The sequence below is a fragment of the Cajanus cajan genome, chromosome 9 (assembly GCF_000230855.2).
Source record: "Cajanus cajan strain Asha chromosome 9, NIPB_CcT2T_4, whole genome shotgun sequence".
NCBI classification, from domain to species: Eukaryota; Viridiplantae; Streptophyta; class Magnoliopsida; order Fabales; family Fabaceae; genus Cajanus; species Cajanus cajan.
This window is the reverse complement of record NC_138525.1, coordinates 1,503,155-1,525,316: the sequence shown is the minus strand read 5'-3', so window position 1 is coordinate 1,525,316 and position 22,162 is coordinate 1,503,155. Positions and strand designations below refer to the sequence as shown.

Below are 22,162 nucleotides of genomic sequence, written 5' to 3'. Positions count from 1 at the left end.
CATTACATTGCATTCTTTGTAAAATTTCATTATAATACATATGTGTGTATCATTTGAAGGTTAACGCTAAAATACATTTTTTTCTCTTATTTGTACAATTTTGCATGATAATTTTTATCCATTTTAAACATTTCCTCCTAATTAAATTACTCATTTAATTTTTTTTAATTATTTTTTTTCCACTTAGACTATATTTTTTAACCATTTTATGGGTGAGAATTATGCACCAAATTTATTAAGAGACAATTTGGTCAACAAATATGAATTATTACTATTTGTACCAACTAATATTAAGGGCATTTAGTAGATGAGAAGTTTTTAATTTCATGTGAATCTTATATTGGAAACATTGATTTCTCATATTTGGTATCTATTTTTTTTTTTTTAAAAATAAGATTCCCAAAAAATATTATTTTTTTGATAATTATTTTTATTTTACTTTTTTCACTAATATTTTCATGAAAGGATCGGGAATTTAACTTTTTTAATTAGGAGAGAAAGTTTTAATTATATAAAAGATAACAATATCATTTTTAAAATAAAAAATATATAATTGAAATTCATTTTTCTAAAGTAAGATCTCTCACTCTCTCACTCGCCCTCCTACCCCTATCTTTATCTCTATCTCCTTCCTCTACCCTCTAGTCTTTTCATATCTTTATTTTTCCCTATTTCTCGTGTTTTATTATTTATTGAACTTATCAATTTTAATAATATTAAAGTATATTTTATTTATACAATTTAATGATATTTGTTAAACTCTTTTATTTATTTATTATTTTTTAATAAAATAAAATAATATATTTTATCCTTCTTAATTATAAGATAGTATTTTTTTATTTCTTTTGTTTAATTCTGTATTTAAATGATTTTAACTATAAATTTTTAATTTTTTAAAATAATTAATATAATATTTGTAATAAGATTTGAGTAAATAAATATGTTTAATGAAGTTATTTAATAAAGGATTTTTTATAAAAAATATTTACATATTAGGAATGTACTATTGTAATCAAAGTAAAGACATTAATTTTTTGAAATCCTATATAAAAATTCTTACGAATCATTATGATTAATCAAACAGATTTTAACTATTTTTTATGAATAATAATTCTTAGGATTTATATTAAAAAAATCCTTATCAAACGTCTCCATAGTGTAATATTGTAAAATCATGTATATACACATATTTGTAAAAAAAAAATAATAATAAATTGTAAAATCATGAATAAAATAAAAAATAAACTCAATAAGCATTATTGTAATTTTATTTTTCCCTTATTAGTTTATATTGGAAAAGAAAATTATTAGATATTATTTTTCAGAATGATTTTTTTGTGTGTCAAATTATGATAGGAGGAACAAGGTAATGGTAAAATTTTAGGTGCTTAATATGTAATTTCAAACAACTCGTACCTTATTTATTTATTAATTTATTTTGTTTATAATTAATTTATTTGATAAAATATTTTTATAAAAAATTATCATACTAGCTTACATTAGACCTCATTGAAGTGCTTGAATTTATATCTAGATATCATTTTAATTTCATTCTTACCTTAAATACTTTCATAAAATTTCTGATTTATTGTTTCCTTTTAAAAACTTGTACATTGTTTTGTTACATGAGGAAAGAAAAAGAAAAATAAAGTTACATAAACATTTCATTTTAAATTTTTATATTTATTGGCTTATACAAATTTAAATTAGAGACTCGTACTAGTATCTACTTGCTCCAGTTGACCACTAACATAGCTTACAATTAAAGATATTAAATTAATAACAAAACAAAAAAGAGCAATGCTAGAAAAATATAAGTATCGGAAGCATTTCATTAAAAAAAAAGAAAGTAAAGAGTCCAACAAAATAATAATAAATACATTTTATTTTTCTAATCAAAAGATAAAAGCAAAGACTACTTTAGTCTTTAATCTAGTCAGTTCAATATTTTGAAGAGGATACATGAACTTAAAGCTAATGCAATGGATTTAATAGCACAAGAGCTTGGCAATCTACCCTTGTCCTTTCTTAGAAAAAGTCCCTGGTATATTGGAAAATTGATGAAAACCAAAATCCCACACAATAGAACTTGAAATCCCATACCTTCACTAAGTGGTAACTCCTTTAAAGTAGCAAGTAAACAAAATAAATTGAGCAATGCGATTGTTGTTAGTATAGTGAAAAATGGAGAAGAGGTTCCAAATTCCATGACTTGTTTCTCATAACGTTGGGAAACATCATCTTGGATGATCTTAGTTGTGATATTATAAGAGAAATCTGAAAGACCAAAGAATTTCAAGACAACTTTAATGAAAGCAAAAGGGTAAGAAGTTGTTCCTATGTATAACCACATCCTTAGGCCATTCCACCAACCCTGTATTGTGCCTCCAAGAATCAAACCCTCAACTAAACTGGAAGTACTTTCTGCTAGTATTACAAATGTGAATGGTATTGACCATGGGCTAGACATCTGTTGAATCCACCAGATAAACACAATGTTATATGCATTCTAAATATTGCATTGTAGCATTTATTTATTACATATGGTTTAGGAAACTTTATTTAGTTTATTGAAAAGATTTTCATTTTAGTCTCTTATTCATATCAACTAACAAAGAAATTGTTGGAAATCAAGTTTCATGTTGGTAAATTAAAAATAAATAAATGTATAAGTAGGAGGACTATAAGTCTAAAGTGTATCAAGATAACTTTAAATAAACAATTGAGATTAAAAATCCATTAGTTCACACATTTAGACAACGACTTGCACACAAATTCTAATATAATAGCTGAGTGTATATCAAAAGGGAAAACTTGAAGTTTGAACAAAATAGAGAAGTTGACAAAGAAAACGATTAAAAGGCTAAACTTCAAAAAGAAAGAATCAAGCAAAAACAAATGTCATAAAATAAAAATAAACCTAAAGGCTTTAACTTAAGAATAGGTTAAATCAAATGTTTTTAAAAGTCCACTAGTTCTTATCTATTTAAGTGACAATAGATTTTTTTATTTTTTTATCATATTATAGGTGCAAAATATCAATCATTTTATTGAATGATTAACTTTTGTCAAAAAAACCTAATCGATTACTTTTAATTGAGCTTCACCTTTTAATCGAGTTTTTTTTACCTACAAAACTCACTCAAGACTTTATTTTAAGGGTCTAAGACTAGTTTGACTTTATTTTAGTGTAATGGGTTGGTAGTAGCAAAAGATTTGGTATAACAATGAGTAAAATACGATAGTAAAAAAAAGAAAATTGATGGGATTCATTATTTATTTATTTTTTTTAATTCAGAGTAATTTATAACAACTTTTAAATTTGTTAAAGAGTTTTGGAGAGAATAAAATGTTGCATAGTTTTTAAATCTCTAAAAGAAAGGGAGGCCATGATTACCTTTGGAAACAAGGAAATGCCTTTTAGTAGAGAAAGTGAAGGGATGATTGAGTAATATAGCATTGGGCAACAAGTGGTTGCCCAATAGTTGTAGTGGCAATATCCCAATATTAGGCCTAACTTGATCTTTCCATGACCATACCACGTAGGACTGTACTTAGAAAACAAAATTTGAAACTCGCCTTCAGCCCACCTCTTTTGTTGAACTAATGTGTGAAGCAATGTAGTTGGAGCAATGCCAAGAAAAGCCTTCCTTGTTGGGTTGTAGTATACTGATTTCCATCCTTGGAATTGTATCCACAACCCTGTTATTACATCCTCCACTAGACTCCCATATATTGCACCAATCTACAACAATCAAATTAATTAAACACTTCACTTTCATATATACTCATGTAATATTATTGAATTTGTGGGATGTTCAATAAAACTCAATCAAAACCAATCCAAAATTGAATAGAACCGTTTTGAGAAAAAAAAATGCAAATTGAAATCACTTTGTAAAAGTATACGAATAATCAATCTATTTTTATAAAATGGTTGAATTTGATTTTCTTTTAAAAAAAACTTAATTATGTAAACATAAAGTGAATATCTTAACTGTAGCAATATGCATTTTATAAAAGAAAAATTAATTTGCTTTCTGTAAAAATTAAATTGATCCATTTTATGAAATATGGTTCGATTATATAAAATAGATCAATTTAGATTATAGTCTATTTAGATATAAGTATTTTTGAAATTATCTCTACTAAATATAAAAAATTATTTATCATAAAAAAAAAACTCTAAAAACACTTATATGCATGTATCTAATCAGACTACTAATTTGATTGAATATTTTGAAAATTTTAAAATCCTGAACAAACCTAGTATTTGTGATTGTGAAAGCAAATAAAGATTAATACACCACCTCTTTTCCCCATAAAGTGTTTTCCTCGTAGTTGCAGCTTGCAAGAGCCTTTGATTCTGCTTCTAGTTCTTGCAGGTTTGCCTTAATCAACTCATTCTCATCATTCCAATCATTTTTGTATAGACCATTATTAAACTTCTTCCCAGAAAGAGCGTCTCTTTTATGAAAGCAACAAGTTCCAATGAACAAAGGTCCACCATAACCGTCTGCACCATGGAGCTCCACCTTCATAGTTCATGGTGATCATGAAAAGTGGAGTTATTTTAAAAAGAAATACGGAAATGTTCATGATAATATCAATTATTTAGGTTTAAAGTGAGGAAATTAAAAATAACTTTTAATAAAATTATTTTACTCAATAAATTTATATTTATATTAAATTTTAATGATTTAATCGTTGAATTAAAAAATTTGTTAAATAAATCAAATTTATAAATTATGTAAGATAATTCAATTTAAAAATAAAATCAAAATGAAGCTGGGGTAAGATAAAGGGGGGGAATTTAAAACCCTTGTAAAACTTCTAATTTCATCAATATTAATTAACTCACCTCCATAAGTACTGATAAAGCATTCCCATATAAATCATTCTTACCCACATTGTCAAAGTTTTGTGGAAACTGCACAAAACCAATTTCTTGGCCTTTCTCTTCATCCATGAAAAAACAAAGAGCATCTCGTACTGATCGTGAATGGTTTGAGTGCATGTCACAATCTAGAATTAGAATGATTTTCGCATTGCTAATCATTGAAGACACTCTTAACTGCATTTAGGTCAAAGAAAAAAAAAGGTGATATTTAATGCACATAGATTGATAAATGATTCATAAAAGATTACTCACATAATTAAGCAGCTACATATATATATATATGCAGGCGTGATTAGATCATTGACAAATTTTGTCAACATAAATCATGTTATAATGTGGTCTTTCTTTTGAACCTCCTTTTGTAAATAATTAATTAATAATGAATAGGCACTACATTTGCTATTTTTTTTTCGTACAAGCCTTATGAAAAATAACTTTAACTCAAGAGATTGATCGAGTGAATTAAGACAATGTTTCACATCTAATATGCACGTTCAACTTTTACTATTCATTGCAAGAAGTAAATGTAATTATCATGTAAATATTCTTTGGGTGGAAGATTTTTCCTACTATACATTTATTTTTCCATCCTAAAATTTTTGATGTCAAAAAAGGAGGGTTTTAATTATATATTACCAATGAATTCATGGCTCCCGCTTTGTAGTTGTGGTGATATTGGGGTCTCTTCTCACGAGACATATATACCAAAGTTGGCAAAACAAACCCATCTACATCCTTCGAATGTGAGTCATTTGGATGAAGCAATATCTGGTAACAAAATCAAGCCACAAGAGTAAATTAAGGGACAATCAAAAAACTCATGAGTTGAATTCGGTTCAAAAATATGGACTTGATATGGTATATGTTTGAAAGATAAGGTAGTGTAGTCATTAATTAAAAAATATTTATCTTTAAGTATAATTTTGTGTTATTCATTTTATAAGTAGCTTGTTAATTGTGAATATAAAATCTATGATTTCTTTATATAAAAGTTGTAATTCTATTTCTTTTTATAATAAGAGTCATAATTACATTATTGTTATTGAACTACAACAACTTTTTAGAGGAACTCTTTTTGTTTTCTAAAATAACAACTATATATTATATATTTGAAATAGTACATTAATTAGTATATATTTGAAATAGTATATATGATGATAATAAAATATATAAATAAAAAATATATTTTTATTTTATTAGTGGATTTTATAAAATTAAATTAGATTTAATTTACCACGAGTGTATCATAGTAAAAGTTGAGAAAGTATAACTCACTTTTAGAATTGTCCCATGATCATGTCGTGATGAATATGAATCCCATTGAGAAAATTCATTATGCTTTGAACGTGCTTTGCTAGGTATTTCACCTAACTTGATTGCGTCTTCTATTCGTTTTTTCATATCTTCGTATAATTTCTACAACAAAATAAAAATATAATAATGTTGTATGAAGCAAAAGTTGGGATACAATTATATAAACAAGGTTTCATAACATTAAAATAAAAGTTTAAAATAAATAAATAAATAAATATATATATATATATATATATATATATTATTAGTAAAAAATCTTTTAAATAATAAACAAATTTCAAAAATAAAATTATAAAAATATAAATTTACAGTAGACAATATCTTATTGATAGAACATTTTTGTAACGATAATAAAATATCTAACCCTCATAATAAATATACCTCTATACAAACAAATACAAATCCAATAATTCTAAAAAAAATAGATATCCTTCTTTGCAGTAAAATGAAAGAATGTAACTCATATCACTACAATAAATATTACATATAGTGACGACATACAAAAAGTATCACTATAAGTATAATATATATAGTTATATATCTATTTGGTATATAGCTACGCACAATTTTAGTGTTGATTTTAAATGAAATTTAATAACATATTTTATGTGTCACTATTATACCCACATTTTTTAACAATATACCAACATATATTATATTTATTTTGTAGGTAAAATTAGTTTTTAGTAATATATATTATATCATTATAAGATGTACATGTGTCACTATATGACAATTTATTTGTAGTGTATATTTAATTTTGAAAAAATCTAATTACACTATTCTCTCTAAGATTCTAAGAGTTAATATTTTTGTTGGTTCAAAATCATAAACTTTGATGAATTTTATCATTAAATATGAAGAGACTTATTAAATAACATCCACAGTGCATCAAATGTGTGATTTCCTATAAATTTTAATAATATAATATACATTATATTTATTATTATCAATAATTTAAAATATCATATTTATTTATTTAATATAAAATATAACTTATATATTTATATATATATATATATATTAATTAATTTTAAATATAGTTTATATATTTCAAATATAATATTTATTTATATACAATTTATTATAATTTTTAATTATATATAATAAATATTTAGCCCATAAAATATACAGACTAACATATTAGTAAGAAAGAGAATATTTATAAAAAAAAAGTATTAAAGAGGGTATATCTAACATTTGTTTTAAAAATAAATCATCTCATGTCATACTTTTTAATTATTCGATTTTTTTTTTCTGTCAACATACACTCTCAAGGCATAAAATTTTATTTCTTAAAAAAAAAAAGTGAATGCAACTTAGATACTTGAGGTGAGGATACTTATAAATAAGTATTAGTAAAAAAAATGTTATTCTCATTATAGCTAAAACTATATATTTCTAATTTTGATGGAGTATGAAAAAAATTCTAAATTTAAATTTTATTGACGTTATTATAATTATGATGAATTAAATAATATATATATATATATATAATTTGAAATTTTAAATAATTAACTAATTTGTATAGAAGGGTTGACTGATTTAGTGAATTTGGACCACAACAATATTTAGGTATAAGTTATGGATTTTGATTGCAAGAAGCAACATGTAAACTCAAAATATTACTCTTTACCTTGATGGCTGCCAAGTCTTTGGCATGATTAAGGTCGTGTGGAGTTGATGAGACATAGATAGTAAAATAAGCTTCAGGTGATCTTGGTTCCACCTTGAACCTCTTGCAGAATGGTAGCCAGTGCTTGGCAAAGGTAGAGGCCTCTAAAAGAGCATAAAAAGTTATCTCTGATCCAGCATCATCCGACAGATACACACTAAGCTTTTCAACTGGATAGTCATAAGCCATTACAGATAATATTGTATTAATCACCATCATAGGTGGTTCAATCACTGGCTCTGCTGTGAACACAAATATGTCTACTCCTGGCAAACTATTCTCGTACCTGTCGCAAATTATAACACAGTCACATTAATTTTAATTTTTACTTTTATCACAACTCTCCACCATTAATTTTTAAAAACTTGAGTATAGTTTTATTCTCTAAATATTACAATCATGTAGTTAAAAAGTTTGCTGACGTGACACGGTAATTAAATTCTGCTTTTATGTATATTATTTGTTATAAATAAAATTGAAGTAATAATTTGTGAGACGAAGAGAAGGAAGAAAAGGAGTAGAAGATGAACCTTTGAGAGAGTGTGTTGTGGAAGGGTTTTCTGAAGACGCGGTTCCAGCGGAGGGCTTGGCCCAAGAGCCAATAGAGGCCGGACCAGAGTTCTGCGGCAAACAAACCAAGGAAAGCCCATAATCCATGGTTTGTGGGTATGTGGGTCAATCTGTAAGCCCAGATGAAGCATATGGCCACAAACACAGAGATAGAAAAGAGCCTTCGAAAGTGCCTTCCTCTATCCCTCTTAGTCTCAAATAATGAATACTTTTCACTGCTATCCATAGTACAAGGAAAGTGAGCTTGGAAGACAAAGGATAAATTTTAAATTTCAAATTCCGTATCATTGTTTATAAGAAGAGAAAGAAACATATAAATGTAGGTGGGTCCTATTAGTTTCTCGGTTTTCACGGTGAACAAAACAAGCATCTTTTCAAATGAAAATACTAAATTCTCTTTAATTTGTTTTCCCTACTTTTATCATATGGCCACAATGATTGATATATATATCCTCCTCAAATACGTAAGGTTGTTGTGTGATCCGTATTGCACTGACCAAAACCCGAAAGTGAAAGATAAACGACGAATGCACCTCCCAAGTGACTAAGTCTAACCCATGATGGATATTTTTCACATGCTTAATTAACCTACTTATGGAAAAATTCGATTTCAATCCTTTTATATGTTTTTTTTTTTTTTTTATACTATTTTTAACAGATTTTGAAAATTTTAAAATTGGTTCTTATCATTATCGTTAAGGACACGGCATACACAGTGACGAAATTATTTTTCAAAAAATTTAAATTTGATGAGAACTAAAATTTGCATAAATAAAGAATCTTTAGAATGCAAAAATCTAATTCACTGTTGAATTAGACTTACTTTCCCTAACATAGCATTAAGATCATTTTCCCTACTTAAGGATTGGTCACAGAAAACTGTTTCGACTCGGAAATTACTGAGAGATATAATGAATTTAACAATCAACTAGGGAGAGTTTTCCAATCAAGGAAATAGGGTTGAAAGGCAATAATAGACACAATTAGAAAGACAATTTTCAGTTTACTTTTTGTAGCGAATCAATATAATAATTATTAGTGGCTAAATGTATGTCCAGATACAATGGAAAGCAAAGAGTACTTTAATACATAGTTTAACTAGCACACACACTTAAAGCATCGAGTAATGAAGCCAAATATGGAATCAATAGAGATTCTTAATTATCACCACACTTTCAAGTTTCAATATTGCACTAGACTAGCAGATGAAAGATCCTAGGCAAGAAGCCAAGGAAGCCAAGACAATAGACTTGAACATAACTGAGGATGATATGCACCGTTTATCAATACGAATAAAAAGTGCCTCATACACTGGTAAATTGATCATCGCTTTTTTTTTTTTTTTGAACAGCTAAGAAAAATTTCATTGAAAGGTACCAGTGGTACCAAAAGAGAAAAGACAAGTTTACAAATAGAACCAAACATCTGTAACCCATGAAGAGAAAATAAAAAAATAAAAAAGAAGATTACCCACTTCAGTAGTTGTTACAGTGAACCCTTCACAACTCGCTACTCCAGCCTTATTATGAGCAACCCTACCCCACCCACCCTCCCTCTCTAACTGATCGAAATAAACTATAATTTATCCTACCCAGTTTTGAGAACAACCTATCAATTATACACCCACTTGCATCTTAGTTATCTTCCACCTACCTAGACACCTCAGACCTTCATCTAGTTAAACATAGACCAGGATTGCAGCACCATTGTGAAAAACTATACCGGAAAGACTTTGTGAAGGATGACAACCACCTCCAACTGTGAACCTGAATCTCTTTCACCATACTATCAAAACAGAAGCTGCTATCCTTGAACCTACATAGATTCCTTGTCCTCCACACTATCCAAGTAGTTACCAGCCACACCGTACGCCAATAAACAGCTTGTGTACTTTGGTGAAAAGGTCCAGGAATGAAGTTGAAATGGTCCAAAATGCACCTAGGAAGGGGAGCGGGACAATTAATCCACGACAGACATACCTTCCATACCTTGTCAACCACCGGGCAGGTGCAGAACAAATGATAATCAGTTTCAATATCACTCTTACAAAAAACACATAGTGCATCATTTTCTGATAAGACAATACTCCTGCTAGCCAGATTATCCACCGTAGGGAGGCCCCTACTCATCATTCTCCAAGCAAAAATTTTAGCTTTTGGTGGTGCCGGGATGGACCAAACACTGCTAGGTGCACCAATATTGGATCCTACATCAGCTTCAGAGGTGATGGCACTATATGCAGACCTGACTGTATAAGTTCCAGACGGTTCACCCAACCACCACCATGAGTCAACCTGCCTCGCCCTAGGATTACACTCCAAGAGTCGTTGCATTAATTGCTGCTCCAGCGGTATCTCCCATTCGAACCTTTCCCGTCTCCAATGTAGCTGCCATGCCCACCTATGGCCTGTCCAATAGCCCATATCCTGAATAAACTGGTTTTGCTGTTCAGAAATAGTGGATAACCTCGGAAAAAGACTTGCTAGACAGATTGGGCCTATCCACTTATCCAACCAAAACCTCACTCTTGATCCTGATCCAATACTCCACTTAACCTTCCTATCAAACCAATTGTCTTGTTCTAGTCCGCCACATACCACAACTAGATCCCTCCACCATAAGGAATCTCTTCGGGAACTACTTTGAGCACAAAGGTTTGTCCCCCCACCATATCTCGAATATAATACTCTGGCCCATAGAGAATCATTTTGGTGAAACAACGACCACCTCCACTTGGCCAGCAAAGCCATATTAAACCTGATAATATTTTTGACTCCTAATCCCCCCATCTTCTTTGGCAACGTCACCCTATCCCAGCTTATCCAGCAAATCTTGCGTTGATCTTCCTTACATCCCCACAGAAAGTTTCTTTGTAGACTAACAATTTCTTTGCTGACACTAGGTGGAATTCTGAAAAAAGAGAGAAATAATAATGGTAGCGAGGTTAAAACTGAGTTCAGTAAGCACACTCTACCAGCCATTGATAGGACCTTGCATTTCCATGATGACAACTTTTTCTGAATTTTGATAACAATGGGCCTCCACGTGTCTTTCTTTCTTGGATTGGCGCCAATGGGAATCCCTAGATATGTGAAAGGAAAGGATAAAATTTTGCAATTCAATAAGTGCGCATAGCTTTCCACCAAACCAGATTCAATTCCCAAAGCTCCGAAGTTGCTCTTGCAGAAATTGACTTTCAAACCCGAGACCATCTCGAAGCATCTCGAAGCTGCTATAGTGCTATGCTTCCTTGCTTAAATGACATAGACTTCCTTTTATGTCAGTTTAGCTTCTGATTCTGCAAGTTGGTTTGTCCAATAATGCAACAATTCATGGTTGGGATTGGTATAATGCAGGATGATTCTTTATTTTGATGTGAGCTTATGAGTTCGTTGACATGGAAGCTGATTGATAGGCATGAGTTGGTTATATCATCTTCACTCATGGGTCTAAATGTTGAGGAAAGAAATGAAACTAATGTCAAGGTGTTGTTAACCTAGCCAGATTGCAGGCACAATTCATTTTGCTTTACCTGTTTATGGGGGATGGAAAATATATTACTTCCATGTTCGAGCTTGTACATCCTAATTTTTAATTGTCATGCCTTATTGGGGGGCAGTGGACAGTCTTAACAGGACATACAATTGATCATCGCTACCAATGAACTCAGTGCAATCTGCACCACAAATTGGCTTGAGCTGAATTCCATGTCCACTAGAATCCTCTTGATTCCCCCAACGAGACCAAAAAGGTTTAGCAATGCCACTGTTGCCAATATGATTAACATGATTGAATTTGAGGAGCCTCCAAAATCAATGACCTCTTGCTCATATCTCGTTTGCACGTCCTCAGTTACCACTTTATCTGTGATGGCAAAGTTTGTCTGTGATAGTCCTAATTGTTTGGTCACGGTGTCAATGAAACCAAAGAAATATGAGGTGGTTCTATGCATGAGCTTGATTCTTTGTAAGTTCCACCAACCCTTTGCTGGGTGCCCACAGCTCAAATACTCACACAAGCTATAGCCATAGGTTGCAAGAAATGCATATGCAAATGGAAGGACCCAAATGCTTGAAAGCTGCAAAAACATCGAGTAGAGATAAATAAATCCAAAAAAGTTAAGGTTTTGTTTTCTGTTTTCACTTTTCAATTACAAAACCGTCTTCTTATTTTCAAAGATCTCTACATAAAACACTAAAAACAACTTTATAAGGTGTATTTTACAATAACTCTAATCACAATGGTGTTTAGAATCGGTTATACATTAAGATTTTGTTTGAATATAAATTTAGAAATATTTTTAAAATCCCCTTTAATAAAAATAAAAGGCTTTTTTTAATAGAGAAATTTTCATAAATATTTTTAGTTTATATCCATATAACTTTATTAACATCTTTATTTATTTATTTATTCATATCATGGATCGATGATCTTTGTAAACAAGATGATAATTTTGTACTTGAAAAGTGAAATTAGAAATAGGGAATCAAATTTAGATTGAGGAGAGAAGAGAACCTTTGGGAACAAGGGAATGCCATGAAGCAAGCAAATAGGAGGGACAATGACATAACACAGAAAGGGTAGGGACATAGGAGCCCATAAGAGGTAAACGCAATACCCCATTTGTACACCCAAGTGTATCTTCCCATGCCCATAAATGAAAGGGCAATACTTTGATAAGAAGATCTGGAACGTGCCTTCTGACCACCTCTTATGCTGAACAAATGCCACATCCAAGGTTGTTGGAGCTACACCCACGAAAGCCTTCCTTTCCGGGTTGTAATAAATTGATTTCCAACCCCTGCATGAGATTGCAAGGCCACTCACAACGTCTTCCACGGGAATACCATATACTAATCCCTTCTGCATGATTCATAAATTATTCTCAAATATTGTAAATTTTTAGCCAAAAATCTACTCACAGAGAAATATTAAAATTAGTGACGTCAAACAATTTATATATTAACTTTTTTAAATTAAATTATCATTTAATATTATTTGTCACGAAAAAGCAATTTTTGTCAAGAAAAAAATATATTTTTGTTGACTTTAAATATATACAAAAATGTCAACTAATTTTTTTTTATCTTATTTAATTATGTCATTTTCAAAATACCGTAGATTGTATTTTTAATTAATGAGTGATTTTTATCTTTGATATCAAGTTTCAATAAAGGATAATGTAGAGAAATAAATTATTTTTTAAATGAAATGAATGAAATTAAATTATATTAATTAAATTTGTTAGAGTGAATTAACTTTTTTTCTTATACTGGAGAGTGGATTTGTTACCTCCCCTTTCCCCATTGAGTTCCCTCCTCGTAGGTGCAAGTGGCAAGAGCCTTGGATGCTTGGTTCAATTCGTGAACTGTTCTGTTGTTGATTGTTTTAGATTTGAAGTCCCATTTTGCTTTGTAATCTCTCAAGTAAGCTCCTGATAAACTTTCTCTTCGATGTAAACACCCAGTTCCACAAAACATGGCTGCTCCATATCCACTTATGCCAGCTAGCTCAAACTTTATATATATGCACATTAGAAAATCAGACACAATATAGTGTTAGTCTATTTATATAAATACCATATTTAAATTTATAAGCTCATAAATAACTGATGTCGACCTAATAGAAAAAAAAAGGAGTAAAATAATATACATGAGATTTTAGGTTACAACTTCAATATATATACACATGAAAATTTTATAGGTTAACTAAAGTAATTAGCTTATTTTATTAATTACCCACCTTATTGGTGACAACACAAGAATTTCCATAATGGTCATTTTTGGTGATGTTATGAAACCACTGTGGAAATTGCACATAAGCTATATCGTGGCCTTTTGTTTGATCAAGGAAGAAGCATAGTACTTCTTTAATTGTATCTGCATTATTGGAGCACATATCGCAATCCAAGTTGAGGATGAAAGGGGCATTGCTTATCTCGGATGACACCCTTATCTGTAGAAATTAAGAAACTTGTGATGTGACTACGCGTATCATATTAATATGTCCATTTAAGCGAAATACACTGTTTGAAAATAAGGCCATCACTGGGGAAAAGAAAATAAAGGATAAGTTTCTAAAATAAGTGAAAAACCATCATATATTAAAATTATGATCATTAATTAAATAATTTAAAGTTAAATATTTTAATGACTTCATAATTTGTCCTATATATATCTCACCAATGCATTAATAGCTCCTGCTTTGAAGTGGTGAGGGTAGTTTGGTCTTTTCTCGCGTGATAGGTATACGAGTGTTGGCGGTTGAAATCCGTCTTCATCTACAGCATCCTTGTCCCTTCCATCGATTACAATCTAATAAAATATATATAGATTAAATGTTATATTAAAAAATAAGCTTATTTTATTTATTTATTAATATATATAAGTTAAGAAATTAAGTACGTTAATTGTTATTAAAATGGTGATATATAGTGACCTGCACGATAGGGTGGTGATCCTGCTTTGTTGTTTTTGGGTTCCATTCTGAGAATCCTACGTGTTCATTTCTCATATACGACTCTGGAACCTTCCCCTTTGCTACGGCTGATTCAATCTCATTTTTCATTTCTTCATACAGTTTCTGTAAAAGAATATATATGGAGTGAGATGGGGGGCAAAATAAAATAAATAATTTGATAAAAAAGTTATATATGTAGGTACCTTGATGAATAAGCATGCTTGGGAATAGTGAGTGTTATTACTAGTAGTAGAATATTGGGTGGCAAAGAATGGCTCGGGTGAGCGATGTTGAACGTTGAATCTTGAACAAAAGGGTAACCAATGTTTGGAGAAAATGGAAGCCCTTAAGAGAGCATAGAATGTTAGGTCTGAGCCTCCGTCGTCGGAGAGATACACACTCAATTTATTGGCAGGATAATTGAAGGCCATTGCTGATAATACGCTGTTAATCACCATACATGGAGCCTCCAGCATTGGGTCAGCCGTACACACAAAAATGTCCACTCCTGGTAAACTTTCCTCATCATATCTGTATATGAAATTATAATATTTTGAGGGATTAGGATTATTAATTCAACTAAAAAGTAAAAATAATTAAAATTCTATAATTATAATACTTAAAAAATTAAAATTATTCAAATAAATAAAATTTTAAAAACTTAAACTGTACAACTATATTTGATAGATAAAACGCAATTAAACGTTTGATTGATTTGAATCGAAATGAAATTATTATAAATAATAAAGTATTTCCTCTCGGAATTTAACAATAAAATATATCAAAAGAAAAAAAAATGGTACAAGCTATATTTCCCAGTTTCTCTTTTTTCAGTTTTCACATTTTTGTAAAAATAAAAAAGAAAAAAGAAAAAACTTAGACTTGTAGTTGTAGTAAGTTATAAGAGTGGGGAGAAGGTAAAAATGAAAAATATATAATAATAATAATAATAATAATAAGAGAAATTGGTAGATGTAGTAAATAATGGATTTGATAGTGATGCAATTACAAATAGTCATTTAAATAGGTTTATTTGAGTTTCACAATAAGTATTTAAAAAAAATTATATGAATAGTAGTTTGTAAAAATGATATAATAAAATGAAAAAGTAAGATTAAAGAAAAAGTAGACATGTGTGTAGTGTTTTTGGAGCTAAATATAGTATTTAGAATTTAAGATTTGGCTTGTGGATTGTGGTGGTGCAAATGAGTGAGAAAGTAAGAGTAACCTATGTTGAAGTGCGTGCTTGAGAGGCGTTTGATAGAGGATTCTCCAGCGAACAGACTGATGATCCAGTAGAATCCAAAAGCCCACTCAGAGAGGAAGAGAGAAAACCAAGCCCACCTCGCAGGCCCAGATGGGTAGTTTGCGAGTCTGTAGATCCAAATGAAGGTGGTGGACGCAAAAAGCTTGTAAAGGCCTCGGAATGATGCTTGTTTTGTGTGGAAGAAAGCAGCATCATCATCTTCTCCCATTTTCATTCTCGTTTCTCCATCTCACAGCCACCACCCAATTTCCATGCCTTCTTATATACAATCCTCCCATTTTAATGTTTGTTATATATAATTAAAATTTATAATAAATTATATAAAATAAATATTTTATTTAAATATATAAATTATAGTTAAATTTTATATAAATAAATATTTTTAAATATATATCTTATATTAAATAATTTATATTATGATTAAAATATCTATAATATTAATAATTTATTTTGAAAATATTAAAATTTAATTTAAAAAAAAAAGATAAATAAAACATATTCAAATAAAAAGTTTTAAAAAAAATTCTAAAATGATGTTTAGTATGTAAGGGTGAATTTTTGTTTTTACATAAAAAATAAAAATAAAAATTCACTGGTTAAACATGTAAGTGTTAGTGTTGGAAGTAATAGTGAGGAGTTCAATTTTTATCTTTTACATTTTAACAACCTTCTAATCTTATTTCCACACAATATACTGTGAGTTAATCACCTATACACTTGTAAAAAAATTTTACACTGACAATTAATTATATCTTTTAATTGTGTCATGTCACTATTAAAAGTAAATGTGTTTATAGTGACATAGTATAATTAAAAGATATAATTGGTTGTCAGTGTAAAAAAATTTTACACTGACAGTGTATAGGTAATTAACTCATACACTATTATGTCATATTAGCACCTATTATCCACTTAATCGAACATAATATTTATTAAAAAGTTTATAAAGAAATCAAATTAAATTGTAATTAAATTGTGATGCTTGAGAAAATTAATTTGCCTAATTTAAACTTAAAAAATTAAAATCACATAATTATTATATTTAAAGAGTCAAAAAATATAATTAAGCTAACTAAATTTTAATCTCAATAATTTATTATTCTTAATTTTAATAAAAAATTTGTTATCGTTTGCTTTCATTATAAAAAGTTTTCTCATTATAACGTCCGTATTATATGAAAGTAAACTTTTGACATAAAAACACATTAATACGGTAATACCTCAATTATCAACAAAAACTTGTTATATATAATTTTCTTAGTTTTATAATTTAGTTATAATAATTTTAATATGGGTTAATCATGAGAATGAATATTTCTTCTAATATTATAATAAAAAAATACAAAAAATGAATATTTTTATTATTTTACGATATATTCTCACTTAACTAATATTTAATATTTTAAGAATTTTTTCACCTAATTAATTTTCGTTTATATATATATATATATATATATATATATATATATATATATATATATATATATATAATATAGACACGCTAACATATTATATAAGATTAAAAACGCATTAAAAATATTATAATAAAAAGTAAATATTATAAACTTAACACTCGTGCTTGATACAGGTTATTACACCAGTATAAATAAAGTAACGAAAAAAACTAAATATCTTATTTTGAGTAGGAAAAATATGCCAAAATTCCCTTATTTTATATGATAAAAAATACATATTAATGGTTTTTTTGTAATACTATTAGACGTGTATATTAATTATAAATGATAAATAAAGTAATAGTTATAAATTAAAACCTTCAGATTTTTATTTAAATTTATAAGTATAATATTTTTATTTTAAATGTTAAAATTTGTAAATATAATAATAAATGTAAAATATCTATTAAATATAGGAATTGAATGAAATTTAAGATAACTAATTTTTTGTATAAAATATCGTTTACACGTGAAAAATGTGAACTTCTTCTTACTTTATATTACAATAACTGTAACTATCTGTTGAAAGATTTGTAGGACGGAAACAAGAAAAAAAAATGTTGAGACGGCTAAGGCACGTAATATTAATTGAAGGATGAAATTTACTTAAGAAATAAATAGCAGTCGGAAATCCTGATCTGATCATATTTATTAAGGAGATTATATAATAAACCTTGTGAATGTGAATGTAATATTTTCTTATTAAAAACTGACTATAAATAATTGGACATTGTCAAGTCAATAGTCTGAACTATTCCAAAAAATAAGATAAACTGAAGAATAAAAAAGGTTTTCTTCTTTTATCTTATTTTTTTATTTATTTTTGTTCTCTATCTTTTAAAATATTAAATTTAGTCTTTTATTTCTTAATTTTGGATTTATTGAATTTTTTTAAATAATAATACTTTTTTAATTTTAAGAGACAATTTTGAATCTTTGATTGACAAATTCAAAACTTAAAATTTGTCTCATTTGATTTACATATATGAAATCTATGGAATTCAATTAGCGTTTGAATAAAAAAAGTTATATATATAGTAAAGATCATATAAAAATATATCTCACAAGTAATTATAAAATACTATGAAATTAATTTTTTTTTATTTTTTTATCACTTTTGAGATTTATTATATGTAACTTTCATCATATTTATAATATTTTTTTTGTTTAAACTTCATGTGTGGTTAATATTTTTCATATAGATAAATTTAATGAGATAAACTTTAAGTCTCGAATCAATTAATAAAAAATTTAAAATTATCTATCAAAATTAAAAATAGTCATTGATTCAAAAAGATTGAATAAATTCAAATTTAAGAGATAAATGATTAAAATGAACATTTTAAAATACAAATAACCAATAATTAATATGCACTTATGACTTCTATGAAATTAAATTATTTTTTAATTGAAGTCTCAACTTTTACCATACAAGAATAATTATAAAAAGTAAAAAATATTGTAATTATTTTTTTCATCCATTAAAATCAAAAACAAATATGAAAGCAGTTTACAGTACTCACGTATTCCTAAATTCATAAGGGTTTGCCTAATATAAAATAAATTATAAAAAAAAACTATGATAATGTTAATTGCTAAAACATAAGGTATTCACAAAGTGATGATAGAGATACCTAGACATGGACTTGCATGCTTGTACTCATGATGAATTATCATTTGATTTGGTTCCAAAAGTAGGTTCATCCATATATAGTGTTATTGAAGTGTCAGAAAGTAATGAAAGGATAGTCATATTAGGTTTTGCAACATATATGGTATGTTGGAAGGATATAGTTGTGTTTGTCCAGAAAGTTTTCTATTTCAAAGCACAATGCCTTAGTCCTTATTGTTTGTGCAAAGCCCTCTATTTCAAACAACAGTGGGTTCTTACAATTAATGGATGTTGAGTTCATAGGTGTCATCACAATAAAAGGATGACAAGCTGACACACTATGTTTGATAAATAAATATTATTCAATAAATAAATATTATTAAGATTTTGTATTAGACGGAGAATGCAACTTAGTAATGAAAAAAATATTAAATACATATCATTCAATCTATTACATAATTTCCACCCCCCTTCTTTAAAATGGAGAAGTTTAAGTATAACTATATGAACATGTTCTTCACACTCCTCAAGAAAATAATATACAAATTTTATGATACAGTCACTAAATCACTAGTGGTTGTAGTTCCATGAGGTGATATAGATAACGATCATACGCACTTACAAAAATAACTTAAGTGAACATATTTGTTCATATTTGAGTTTTTGGGTTGAAATTATGAGTGATGAATTGTTATAAACATTTCGATCGTTGGATCTAATTCCATCAAACTGGGATACGATTGTCCTGCCATGGAGCACATACTATTGTTTCATATACTTTCAAAAAAAAAAATCGCACTACTTTATAAAATGCATTCACAATCCTTAATTAAAGATCTAATAGATGAAAAATGTAATAAAATCAAATAATTAAAATTAATTATAATATTAACCATCCATTTTTCTAATTAATAGTTATTACTGTATTTTTTTTCTCCAAATTATATTCTTCTCACTTTAAAATTTTTAAAGAAAAAGAGAGTAAATATTGAAATAATTTATATAATTTTTGATGACATAGTGTGGATGTAGAAAAGTAACCAAAATAAGAAAAAGGAGTTGAAAAGAGTGTATAATGGACCTTTAAATACATAGTAGCTGCCCTAACCCACTTCAATCCATTTGTAGGTCAAGCTGACTTATCCAAGGCCCACCATTCTGGGTTCACATAATAGAAAGGGACGTATATATACTTGCCATGTTATTCTGTGAGATTTTGTCCCCAACACATTCACACATCATTCTCCTATCATCCACACAATCACAATCTTAACAACACCACTGTAACTTCTATTCCTAGTTCAATTTTTATTTTAATAAAAAGATCTTAAGTCTTAACATCAATATTCAGATCGCTTCTAAATATTTAAATATCATAGTATAATTTTTCGTCAATTTTTTTTAATATCTTTAATATTATAACAAGAGTTTTCTTTCTCAATAATAAAACGTAGCTTTTAAATGTTTAAAATCACCCTTTTAACAAAATCGTAAATGAATACTGTACCTGCTCAAGGATACACTCGTAGTCTTCTGGGTAAGAAGGGCCGAACAGATACTTCAAACGGATTCGTCAGAGGGGGGAGGTACCTGCAAAAGGTACTCCGACGCTCAAGTCAGGACAAGCACGATATTCTAGGATAATTAATGAACAGTGACATACCTTGTTATGTGTGACCTATTTATAGTATCTGACATGGGCCTGAGCGTGATGGGCCCTCTCAGATATTTACCAAATTAGGTAATACGGTACTAATTGGTTGTTAGGCTTTAATCATGTACTTACCTTTCTTAATTGTGATTACTGTTATAACTTGTTTAACCCTTCGGCAAGAGGCCGAGCCGACTATTCAATACTAGTCGGAACGGCAAATGACCGAGCCGTCTAGTCTGTATACGGCAGCTTGTATACTTCCGGTTTGACTTATGTCGGAACGGTACTTGACTGAGCCGACTCGATGAGTGATGATGGTCCATATTGGCATTAACCAGACTGATGTTGGTTCTCGGCCTCATGCCGAGCCGACGTTAATGGTAATGCTTGTACGTGGCTTACTATACATGAGGGTCTGACGAAATGGCACGTGTTAGCCCACGTGACCGATACGGTCTCTCCGGTACAATACATTTCCGAGATCATACACTAATCTCTTTCTTCTTTTGAGTTTTATGACTAACATATACAAAGCATTGAAACTTATATATTTTATTTAAATACTCCATCAAATAAGTGAAAAAAACATATCGACCAAGAAAATGGAATCCGATGCCAATCTCACTCAATCAATATAATTTAATTCAGTAAAAACCTAAAAATATAACCCAGGGAAAACCCATGCTTCCGTTCTATACAATAAAATCCCCACGAGATAAAATAATTTATTGTCCGTATAAACAAGTAATTACACATTATATCTAATATAATAAATGCATTTGACTATGATAAAAAAATAAAAAATTGAAAACAATATCATAATTTTTTATATATATAAATAACAATTATTTTCTATTCTTTTTACCGGAAGTATGCTATATTAGATTTACAAAATACATTATTATTTATTTATATAAATGAACAAATATTTTACCTATGAAGAGTTATGGGCAACCGAAGGAGCATGAGTGTCCCAAATAATTGCTGGCAAATGTTTGAGACATTGTGGAAAGGAAAAAGGACTACAGAGTTTGTCTTTTTGCCTTGTTTTTGATTTGCATCACCGTCACTCTCATTTTTGTTTTCCTTTTTGTTTCTCTCATTTTCTTTTTTCTTTCTTTATCTCTAACATTAAATAAAAAATAAAAATAAAAAGAATTCCTTGTGTTTTTCTTGGACGGTTGTGACGTGGCGACCCCATCTTTACTGCACCTTTTATTCTGACAGGATTTTACATAACAAGGCTCCTCAAAAGCC

General features: G+C 28.7%; 2 protein-coding genes across 3 annotated transcripts; both read right to left on the bottom strand.

Annotated features, from left to right (window-relative positions):
- Positions 1–1,801: 1,801 nt before the first annotated feature.
- On the bottom strand, positions 1,802–8,827 carry LOC109795466 (cellulose synthase-like protein E1). Of its 2 annotated transcripts, XM_020354984.3 has the most exons (8): positions 8,420–8,824; positions 7,851–8,175; positions 6,176–6,316; positions 5,537–5,668; positions 4,862–5,074; positions 4,311–4,535; positions 3,398–3,745; positions 1,802–2,470 (listed from the first exon to the last, which is right to left on the bottom strand). In XM_020354984.3, the coding sequence occupies exons 1-8, from the start codon at positions 8,683–8,685 to the stop codon at positions 1,937–1,939; spliced, it is 2,184 nt and encodes a 727-aa protein (XP_020210573.2). In that variant the 5' UTR covers positions 8,686–8,824; the 3' UTR covers positions 1,802–1,936. The 2 variants fall into 2 exon arrangements, with proteins under 2 accessions (XP_020210573.2, XP_020210574.2); XM_020354985.3 differs by lacking the exon at positions 6,176–6,316 and having other exon boundaries at positions 8,420–8,827.
- Positions 8,828–12,087: 3,260 nt separating this feature from the next.
- On the bottom strand, positions 12,088–15,439 carry LOC109810725 (cellulose synthase-like protein E6). The gene is made up of 7 exons (XM_029268943.2): positions 15,122–15,439; positions 14,898–15,041; positions 14,642–14,773; positions 14,202–14,414; positions 13,758–13,975; positions 12,975–13,326; positions 12,088–12,537 (listed from the first exon to the last, which is right to left on the bottom strand). The coding sequence occupies exons 1-7, from the start codon at positions 15,392–15,394 to the stop codon at positions 12,088–12,090; spliced, it is 1,782 nt and encodes a 593-aa protein (XP_029124776.1). The 5' UTR covers positions 15,395–15,439.
- Positions 15,440–22,162: the final 6,723 nt, after the last annotated feature.

What these genes read in the sequence shown, in the direction of transcription:
- LOC109795466 (XM_020354984.3), bottom strand. Translation starts at nt 8,685, where the DNA reads ATGGATAGCAGTGAAAAGTATTCATTATTTGAGACTAAGAGGGATAGA. An exon ending in CTTTATCAGTACTTATGGAG is followed by an intron (nt 4,536 to 4,861) that starts GTGAGTTAATTA and finishes TGAACTATGAAG; the next exon opens with GTGGAGCTCCATGGTGCAGA. An exon ending in ACACTTTATGGGGAAAAGAG is followed by an intron (nt 3,746 to 4,310) that starts GTGGTGTATTAA and finishes TGATTGTTGTAG; the next exon opens with ATTGGTGCAATATATGGGAG.
- LOC109810725 (XM_029268943.2), bottom strand. Translation starts at nt 15,394, where the DNA reads ATGCTGGAGGCTCCATGTATGGTGATTAACAGCGTATTATCAGCAATG. An exon ending in CAGGAGCTATTAATGCATTG is followed by an intron (nt 14,415 to 14,641) that starts GTGAGATATATA and finishes TAATTTCTACAG; the next exon opens with ATAAGGGTGTCATCCGAGAT. An exon ending in GCATTCCCTTGTTCCCAAAG is followed by an intron (nt 12,538 to 12,974) that starts GTTCTCTTCTCT and finishes ATGTTTTTGCAG; the next exon opens with CTTTCAAGCATTTGGGTCCT.